Source organism: Onychostoma macrolepis, chromosome 11 (genome assembly GCF_012432095.1).
Source record: "Onychostoma macrolepis isolate SWU-2019 chromosome 11, ASM1243209v1, whole genome shotgun sequence".
NCBI lineage: Eukaryota > Metazoa > Chordata > Actinopteri > Cypriniformes > Cyprinidae > Onychostoma > Onychostoma macrolepis.
In genome coordinates, this window is record NC_081165.1 from 8,503,047 (window position 1) to 8,513,840 (window position 10,794).

General features: G+C 37.8%; 1 protein-coding gene across 1 annotated transcript; it reads left to right on the forward strand.

The window, feature by feature from the left end:
• Positions 1-6,109: 6,109 nt before the first annotated feature.
• On the forward strand, positions 6,110-9,468 carry LOC131549535 (mucin-2-like). Its single transcript, XM_058791818.1, has 4 exons — positions 6,110-8,198; positions 8,495-8,616; positions 8,998-9,062; positions 9,146-9,468. The coding sequence occupies exons 1-4, from the start codon at positions 6,263-6,265 to the stop codon at positions 9,441-9,443; spliced, it is 2,421 nt and encodes an 806-aa protein (XP_058647801.1). The 5' UTR covers positions 6,110-6,262; the 3' UTR covers positions 9,444-9,468.
• Positions 9,469-10,794: the final 1,326 nt, after the last annotated feature.

Below are 10,794 nucleotides of genomic sequence, written 5' to 3' on the forward strand. Positions count from 1 at the left end.
CATCTTCACCAACTACTACGACAGAAGGACAAAGTACATCAGAATTCACTTCATCAACAACAGAAATACCTACTTCCAGTGTAGAGCAAACAACAAGCCAGCAGGCACAAACCACTCAGTTTAGTTCTTCCACAGAAACTGAACCTACAACAGCTCAATCAGCATTTACAACAGCTATGTCCTCCATGACAACGTCCACATTAGAATCATCTACACTTGAAAGTGGTTCAACACTGGAAACTACATTGTCCACAACAGGTACCTCTCCATCTTCACCAACTACTACGACAGAAGGACAAAGTACATTAGAATTCACTTCATCAACAACAGAAATACCTACTTCCAGTGTAGAGCAAACAACAAGCCAGCAGGCACAAACCACTCAGTTTACTTCTACCACAGAAACTGAACCTACAACAGCTCAATCAGCATTTACAACAGCTATGTCCTCCATGACAACGTCCACATTAGAATCATCTACACTTGAAAGTGGTTCAACACTGGAAACTACATTGTCCACAACAGGTACCTCTCCATCTTCACCAACTACTACGACAGAAGGACAAAGTACATCAGAATTCACTTCATCAACAACAGAAATACCTACTTCCAGTGTAGAGCAAACAACAAGCCAGCAGGCACAAACCACTCAGTTTAGTTCTACCACAGAAACAGAACCTACAACGACAGCTCAATCAACATTTACAACAGTTTTGACCACTACTAGCATGTCGACATTAGAATCATCTACACTTGAAAGTGGTTCAACACTGGAAACTACATTGTCCACAACAGGTACCTCTCCATCTTCACCAACTACTACGACAGAAGGACAAAGTACATCAGAATTCACTTCATCAACAACAGAAATACCTACTTCCAGTGTAGAGCAAACAACAAGCCAGCAGGCACAAACCACTCAGTTTAGTTCTACCACAGAAACTGAACCTACAACAGCTCAATCAGCATTTACAACAGCTATGTCCTCCATGACAACGTCCACATTAGAATCATCTACACTTGAAAGTGGTTCAACACTGGAAACTACATTGTCCACAACAGGTACCTCTCCATCTTCACCAACTACTACGACAGAAGGACAAAGTACATTAGAATTCACTTCATCAACAACAGAAATACCTACTTCTAGTGTAGAGCAAACAACAAGCCAGCAGGCACAAACCACTCAGTTTAGTTCTACCACAGAAACTGAACCTACAACGACAGCTCAATCAACATTTACAACAGTTTTGACCACTACTAGCATGTCGACATTAGAATCATCTACACTTGAAAGTGGTTCAACACTGGAAACTACATTGTCCACAACAGGTACCTCTCCATCTTCACCAACTACTACGACAGAAGGACAAAGTACATCAGAATTCACTTCATCAACAACAGAAATACCTACTTCCAGTGTAGAGCAAACAACAAGCCAGCAAACAAAAACCACTCACTTTAGTTCTACCACAGAAACAGAACCCACAACGACAGCTCATTCAACATTTACAACAGTTTTGACCCCTACTAGCATGTCGACATTAGAATCATCTACACTTGAAAGTGGTTCAACACTGGAAACTACATTGTCCACAACAGGTACCTCTCCATCTTCAACGTCTACTATGACAGAAGGACAAAGTACATTAGAATTCACTTCATCAACAACAGAAATGTCTTCATCTAGTGTAGAGCAAACAACAAGCCAGCAAACAAAACCACTCAGTTTACTTCTACCACAGAAACTGAACCTACAACAATAGCTCAATCAACATTTACAACAGTTATGACCCCTATGAGCACGTCCACATTAGAATCATCTACACTTGAAAGTGGTTCAACAGTGGAAACTACATTGTCCACAACAGGTACCTCCATCTTCACCGTCTACTACGACAGAAGGACAAAGTACATTAGAATTCACTTCATCAACATCAGAAATACCTACTTCTAGTGTAGAGCAAACAAAACCACTCAGTTTACTTCTACCACAGAAACTGAACCTACAACAATAGCTCAATCAACATTTACAACAGTTTTGACCCCTACTAGCATGTCGACATTAGAATCATCTACACTTGAAAGTGGTTCAACAATGGAAACTACATTGTCCACAACAGGTACCTCTCCATCTTCACCAACTACTACGACAGAAGGACAAAGTACATCAGAATTCACTTCATCAACAACAGAAATACCTACTTCCAGTGTAGAGCAAACAACAAGCCAGCAGGCACAAACCACTCAGTTTAGTTCTACCACAGAAACTGAACCTACAACAATAGCTCAATCAACATTTACAACAGTTTTGACCCCTACTAGCATGTCGACATTAGAATCATCTACACTTGAAAGTGGTTCAACACTGGAAACTACATTGTCCACAACAGGTACCTCTCCATCTTCACCAACTACTACGACAGAAGGACAAAGTACATCAGAATTCACTTCATCAACAACAGAAATACCTACTTCCAGTGTAGAGCAAACAACAAGCCAGCAGGCACAAACCACTCAGTTTAGTTCTACCACAGAAACAGAACCTACAACGACAGCTCAATCAACATTTACAACAGTTTTGACCACTACTAGCATGTCGACATTAGAATCATCTACACTTGAAAGTGGTTCAACACTGGAAACTACATTGTCCACAACAGGTACCTCTCCATCTTCAACGTCTACTATGACAGAAGGACAAAGTACATCAGAATTCACTTCATCAACAACAGAAATACCTACTTCCAGTGTAGAGCAAACAAAAACCACTCAGTTTAGTTCTTCCACAGAAACAGAACCCACAACGACAGCTCAATCTACATTTACAACAGTTATGACCCCTATGAGCATGTCCACATTAGAATCATCTACACTTGAAAGTGGTTCAACAATGGAAACTACATTGTCCACAACAGGTACCTCTCCATCTTCACCAACTACTACGACAGAAGGACAAAGTACATTAGAATTCACTTCATCAACAACAGAAATACCTACTTCTAGTGTAGAGCAAAGAACAAGCCAGCAGGCACAAACCACTCAGTTTAGTTCTACCACAGAAACTGAACCTACAACGACAGCTCAATCAACATTTACAACAGTTTTGACCACTACTAGCATGTCGACATTAGAATCATCTACACTTGAAAGTGGTTCAACAATGGAAACTACATTGTCCACAACAGGTACCTCTCCATCTTCACCAACTACTACGACAGAAGGACAAAGTACATTAGAATTCACTTCATCAACAAAAGAAATACCTACTTCTAGTGTAGAGCAAAGAACAAGCCAGCAGGCACAAACCACTCAGTTTAGTTCTACCACAGAAACTGAACCTACAACAGCTCAATCAGCATTTACAACAGCTATGTCCTCCATGACAACGTCCACATTAGAATCATCTACACTTGAAAGTGGTTCAACACTGGAAACTACATTGTCCACAACAGGTACCTCTCCATCTTCACCAACTACTACGACAGAAGGACAAAGTACATTAGAATTCACTTCATCAACAACAGAAATACCTACTTCCAGTGTAGAGCAAACAAAAACCACTCAGTTTAGTTCTACCACAGAAACTGAACCTACAACGACAGCTCAATCTACATTTACAACAGCTATGTCCTCCATGACAACGTCCACATTAGAATCATCTACACTTGAAAGTGGTTCAACACTGGAAACTACATTGTCCACAACAGGTACCTCTCCATCTTCAACGTCTACAATGACAGAAGGACAAAGTTCATCAGAATTCACTTCATCAACAACAGAAATACCTACTTCCAGTGTAGAGCAAACAAAAACCACTCAGTTTAGTTCTACCACAGAAACTGAACCTACAACGACAGCTCAATCTACATTTACAACAGTTTTGACCCCTACTAGCATGTCGACATTAGAATCATCTACACTTGAAAGTGGTTCAACACTGGAAACTACATTGTCCACAACAGGTACCTCTCCATCTTCACTAACTACTACGACAGAAGGACAAAGTACATCAGAAATCACTTCATCAACAACAGAAATACCTACTTCCAGTGTAGAGCAAACAACAAGCCAGCAAACAAAAACCACTCAGTTTAGTTCAACCACAGAAACTGAACCTACAACGACAGCTCAATCTACATTTACAACAGTTATGACCCCTATGAGCACGTCCACATTAGAATCATCTACACTTGAAAGTGGTTCAACAATGGAAACTACATTGTCCACAACAGGTACCTCTCCATCTTCAACGTCTACTATGACAGAAGGACAAAGTACATCAGAATTCACTTCATCAACAACAGAAATACCTACTTCCAGTGTAGAGCAAACAACAAGCCAGCAGGCACAAACCACTCAGTTTAGTTCTACCACAGAAACTGAACCTACAACAGCTCAATCAGCATTTACAACAGCTATGTCCTCCATGACAACGTCCACATTAGAATCATCTACACTTGAAAGTGGTTCAACACTGGAAACTACATTGTCCACAACAGGTACCTCTCCATCTTCACCAACTACTACGACAGAAGGACAAAGTACATCAGAATTCACTTCATCAACAACAGAAATACCTACTTCCAGTGTAGAGCAAACAAAAACCACTCAGTTTAGTTCTACCACAGAAACTGAACCTACAACAGCTCAATCTACATTTACAACAGTTATGACCCCTATGAGCACGTCCACATTAGAATCATCTACACTTGAAAGTGGTTCAACACTGGAAAATACATTGTCCACAACAGGTACCTCTCAATCTTCACCGTCTACTACGACAGAAGGACAAAGTACATCAGAATTCACTTCATCAACAACAGAAATGTCTTCATCTAGTGTAGAGCAAACATCAAGCCAGCAGGCACAAACCACTCAGTTTAGTTCTACAACAGAAACAGAACCTACAACAATAGCTCAATCAACATTTACAACAGTTATGTCCTCCATGACAACGTCCACATTAGAATCATCTACACTTGAAAGTGGTTCAACACTGGAAACTACATTGTCCACAACAGGTACCTCTCCATCTTCAACGTCTACTATGACAGAAGGACAAAGTACATCAGAAATCACTTCATCAACAACAGAAATACCTACTTCCAGTTTAGAGCAAACAAAAACAACTCAGTTTAGTTCTACAACAGAAACAGAACCTACAACAATAGCTCAATCAACATTTACAACAGTTATGACCCCTATGAGCACGTCCACATTAGAATCATCTACACTTGAAAGTGGTTCAACACTGGAAACTACATTGTCCACAACAGGTACCTCTCCATCTTCACCAACTACTACGACAGAAGGACAAAGTACATCAGAATTCACTTCATCAACAACAGAAATACCTACTTCCAGTGTAGAGCAAACAACAAGCCAGCAAACAAAAACCACTCAGTTTAGTTCTACCAAAGAAACTGAACCCACAACGACAGCTCATTCAACATTTACAACAATTTTGACCCCTACTAGCATGTCGACATTAGAATCATCTACACTTGAAAGTGGTTCAACACTGGAAACTACATTGTCCACAACAGGTACCTCTCCATCTTCAACGTCTACTATGACAGAAGGACAAAGTACATCAGAAATCACTTCATCAACAACAGAAATACCTACTTCCAGTGTAGAGCAAACAAAAACCACTCAGTTTAGTTCTACCACAGAAACTGAACCTACAACGACAGCTCAATCTACATTTACAACAGTTATGTCCTCCATGACAACGTCCACATTAGAATCATCTACACTTGAAAGTGGTTCAACACTGGAAACTACATTGTCCACAACAGGTACCTCTCCATCTTCAACGTCTACTATGACAGAAGGACAAAGTACATCAGAATTCACTTCATCAACAACAGAAATACCTACTTCCAGTGTAGAGCAAACAACAAGCCAGCAAACAAAAACCACTCAGTTTAGTTCTACCACAGAAACTGAACCTACAACGACAGCTCAATCAACATTTACAACAGTTTTGACCCCTACTAGCATGTCGACATTAGAATCATCTACACTTGAAAGTGGTTCAACACTGGAAACTACATTGTCCACAACAGGTACCTCTCCATCTTCAACGTCTACTATGACAGAAGGACAAAGTACATCAGAATTCACTTCATCAACAACAGAAATACCTACTTCCAGTGTAGAGCAAACAAAAACCACTCAGTTTAGTTCTACCACAGAAACAGAACCTACAACGACAGCTCAATCTACATTTACAACAGTTTTGACCCCTACTAGCATGTCGACATTAGAATCATCTACACTTGAAAGTGGTTCAACACTGGAAACTACATTGTCCACAACAGGTACCTCTCCATCTTCACTAACTACTACGACAGAAGGACAAAGTACATCAGAATTCACTTCATCAACAACAGAAATACCTACTTCCAGTGTAGAGCAAACAACAAGCCAGCAAACAAAAACCACTCAGTTTAGTTCTACCACAGAAACAGAAACTACAAGGACATCTCAGTCAACATTTACAACAGTTTTGAACCCCACAAGCATGTCGACATTAGAATCATCTACACAAAGTAGTTCAACACTGGAAACTACATTGTCCACAACAGGTACCTCTCCATCTTCAACGTCTACTATGACAGAAGGACAAAGTACATCAGAATTCACTTTATCAACAACAGAATTACCTACTTCCAGTGTAGAGCAAACAAAAACAACTCAGTTTAGTTCTACAACAGAAACAGAACCTACAATGGCAGCTCAAATAACACTAACAACACTAACAGTTAGTACCCCTATGAGCACCTCCTCATTAGAATCATCTACACTTGAAAGTGGTTCAACACTGGAAACTACATTGTCCACAACAGGTACCTCTCCATCTTCAACGTCTACTACGACAGAAGGACAAAGTACATCAGAATTCACTTTATCAACAACAGAATTACCTACTTCCAGTGTAGAGCAAACAAAAACAACTCAGTTTAGTTCTACAACAGAAACAGAACCTACAATGGCAGCTCAAATAACACTAACAACACTAACAGTTAGTACCCCTATGAGCACCTCCTCATTAGAATCATCTACACTTGAAAGTGGTTCAACACTGGAAACTACATTGTCCACAACAGGCACCTCTCCATCTTCAACGTCTACTATGACAGAAGGACAAAGTACATCAGAATTCACTTCATCAACAACAGAAATACCTACTTCCAGTGTAGAGCAAACAACAAGCCAGCAGGCACAAACCACTCAGTTTAGTTCTACCACAGAAACAGAACCTACAACGACAGCTCAATCAACATTTATAACAGTTATGAGCCCTATGAGCACATCCACATTAGAATCATCTACACTTGAAAGTGGTTCAACACTGGAAACTATAATATCTACAATTGAAAGTGGTACAACAGTGGAAACTACAGAAGGACAAACTGCATCAGAATTCACTTCATCAACAATAGAAATAACTTCATCCAGAGTAGAGCAAACAACAAGCCAGCAGACACAAACCACTCAGTTTCGTTCTACCACAGAAGCAGAATCTACAACGACAGCTCAATCAACATTTATAACAGTTATGACCCCTATGAGCACATCCACATTAGAATCATCTACACTTGAAAGTGGTTCAACACTGGAAACTATAATATCTAGAAGTACCTCTTTAGCTTCATCATCACCAATGTCTACGACAGAAGGACAAATCACATCAAACTTTACCTCATCTATAACAGAAATATCCTCATCTAGTGTAGAACAATCAGCAAGCCAGCAGACACAAACCACTCAATTTATTTTTTCCACAGAATCAGAATCTACAATGACAGGTCAATCAGTATTCACAACAGCTATTTCCCCTATGACCACGACCACATCTTCTACACTTGGAAGTCATTCAACACTGGAAACTACATTACCCACAATACATTCAACTCCTTCTTCACTATTTACTACAACAGAAGAACAAACTTCCCCTAATCCTCAAACAATAACCTCAGCTGTTACAGCCCAAACATTAGAACCTCATTCATCTGCAACAACTCTCAACTCAGTTTCAACAACTCAAAACTGTCTGGAGAATTGTCAGTGTAATGGATCCCCATGCATCTTCAATGTAACATCTGGGAAATGTCAGTGTCAGTGCAATTCTTTCACTTTTGGAGAATACTGCAATTTTGCATATGACTTATCCACAGTTATTTGGTGTAAGTATTTATCATCCTTTTCCTAAATTATCATTATTACACTTTGTTTTAATAATTATTTCACTGTGCTGTGGGTATTGAATCAATAGCAAGTTAGTTATTATATAAAGTTATTTGTATTGTGGATTGTCACGTTTTATCTAAAACATTTGTGCTTATGTTTTAGAGCTAAAATACTATACAAGACACAGACATCCATTATTTAATTTTTAATTACGAAAGACTTAGCACAATAATTGTCACAATTTGCAGCTCACTTATGTTGAAATCTTTTTAAATCTATGATTTATTTGTAGCTGAAAGCACACCCACAAGGAATGCAAACATCTCTCTCAGAATTATGATGGACTATCTTACCGGGTATGAAAATATGAACTCACCAGAGTCAAAACAACTAATTTCCACCTTAAAACGCGAGGTAAATTTTTCTTTTTCTTCAGGTACTTTTAATCTCATAAATTTGCTCAGTTATTTCACTGTACTAGCCCCAAAAGTAGTCTGACTCTTAAGCTACACTTTAAAATGTATGAATGTTATTTGGATTAGATAACTTTAAAAGTCTTTTAAAATTTAACACAAGAGGAAAAGGTCTGAATTCAAATTAGATAAATGCATTTACAGCAATATTTCATACATTAAATCTAATTACTCATCTTAGTCAGGAGACATAAATGAAGCTTTGATGGCATTGAAGCTTATTTTGTAATAATTTATATTTATTATTCGCATATTTGCAAAGTGTATTATGTATAAATATTTGTATTAAGAAAAATGTTTGATTTTTCTCTTTTTTTGACAGCTTTCAATCCTTTGTAAAAGAGCAGATGCACAAAATTTCAAAGATGTGCACATACATAGGCTTATGTAAGTTCATTTCTCTTAAATTTCATACATTTACAAATATTTGCAAAATATATCAATATGAGGCATGTATTTATCCCATCTAGGCAAGGAAGTGTCATTGCTGAAAGTACTGCAGTATATAACTATCCCAACAACAACTCTCAAATAATGTTTCTAAATAACGATTTGGGGCCCACCCTGGAAAAAATCTTTAACGACTCAGATTCATTTACAAATCTCAGCATAGCTCTCGGTAATGTTTCCATCCAAGATGCCCAAATTACCATGGAGCCAGTTAAAATATCAAGTAAGTTACTTTTTTTTTTTTTGGAAACAAATAACCTTGATTTAACATATTTAATTAAAGAAGAAGAGGAAGAAGAATTAGACTTAATTAATTGAAGGGATATATGGATTACTGTTCTATTGTTTCTGTAATATGGTTTATCTTTGTTTTGTGTATAGATATTTCAGATCTGCAACCATTTGTGCAATGCACATTGAATTTTGCAAACTTAACAGAGGAGATTGAAGATGGAGCATGGGTATGTGTGGGATTATGCAAAAAAAATCCCAACTTTTGCAATCAAAGAGGTGCATGCCTAAATGAAATGAATGGACCACTGTGCATGTAAGTCCTTCAAAGCAAATTCAAATGACTACAAACTGTATAGTTTTCAGTTAATCAAATGATATTTAACTAAAAATGACTGAAATGGCTGCCCTCAGATTTAAATAAATAAATACTTATTACTTTAGGAATTGACAGCATATTGAAATAAGAAGTAAAAATTAAAAATCACTTTTGAATTTGATGGGCAAGAATGAAATATTGGCAAAAGTCAATGTCTTGAAGAATTAATTCAGGAACTTATCCTGTCCTACTCATTTTACTAATTAGGTGTTACAGTTCTCCATTTGAGAAGTACTATGGAGATCATTGTGAGCTTTACAGCAGAGGGGCCGGTTTCTACGCTGTTCTCTTCGGCTGTTTAGCAGCTTTTGCTCTGCTTATCATTGTCTTGGCTGTGATGATTCTGGTGCTCTACAGAGCCAAGAGGTCTGTATAACTGTTTCTGTGAATATTCATAGACCAAAACATCAAAACAAACAAATAACACCATGATCTAATTTCAGCAGAACATCAAGTAAACGGAGGTTATCACTTTTTGACGATGACTTCTTTGATTTTACATCAAGAGGTACGATGTCTAGCTTTGCAAATGCTTTAGTAAATATACTTCAGCATCAGTAGATGAAACTCTCAAACATCAGAAATGAAAATATTTTTGGTAACTGAAAATATTAACTATATTATTTCAGGATCCATAGACGGAGGTTATGGGAATCTAAATTTTCAGTCACAGAAGATTCAGCACCTAGGACTTTCATCTCATACCATGGAAATACACCTGTAAGGTAGGATGAACAATTGTGGATTTCATTTAATAAATACATTGGGATAGGAAATAAGAAACATATCATGTATTGGTGGTTGTTAGATTGATTATTTTTAAATCACAATTTTTTTCTCTCTCTGCTACAGATAAGGACCAGAACAACTGAAGTAGTGGATGTCTGATGAACAGAAATGACAGATATTATTTAAAATATTTTTAAAAGAATTGACACTATAATCTCAGGAAGCCAACATACAGTATATATACATGCATTTACTGGGTTGATGTCAGATTATTTCAGTATTCAAGTAAAATGATTGTCAAGAATCTCAGTGTTCATAATATTTGCATAG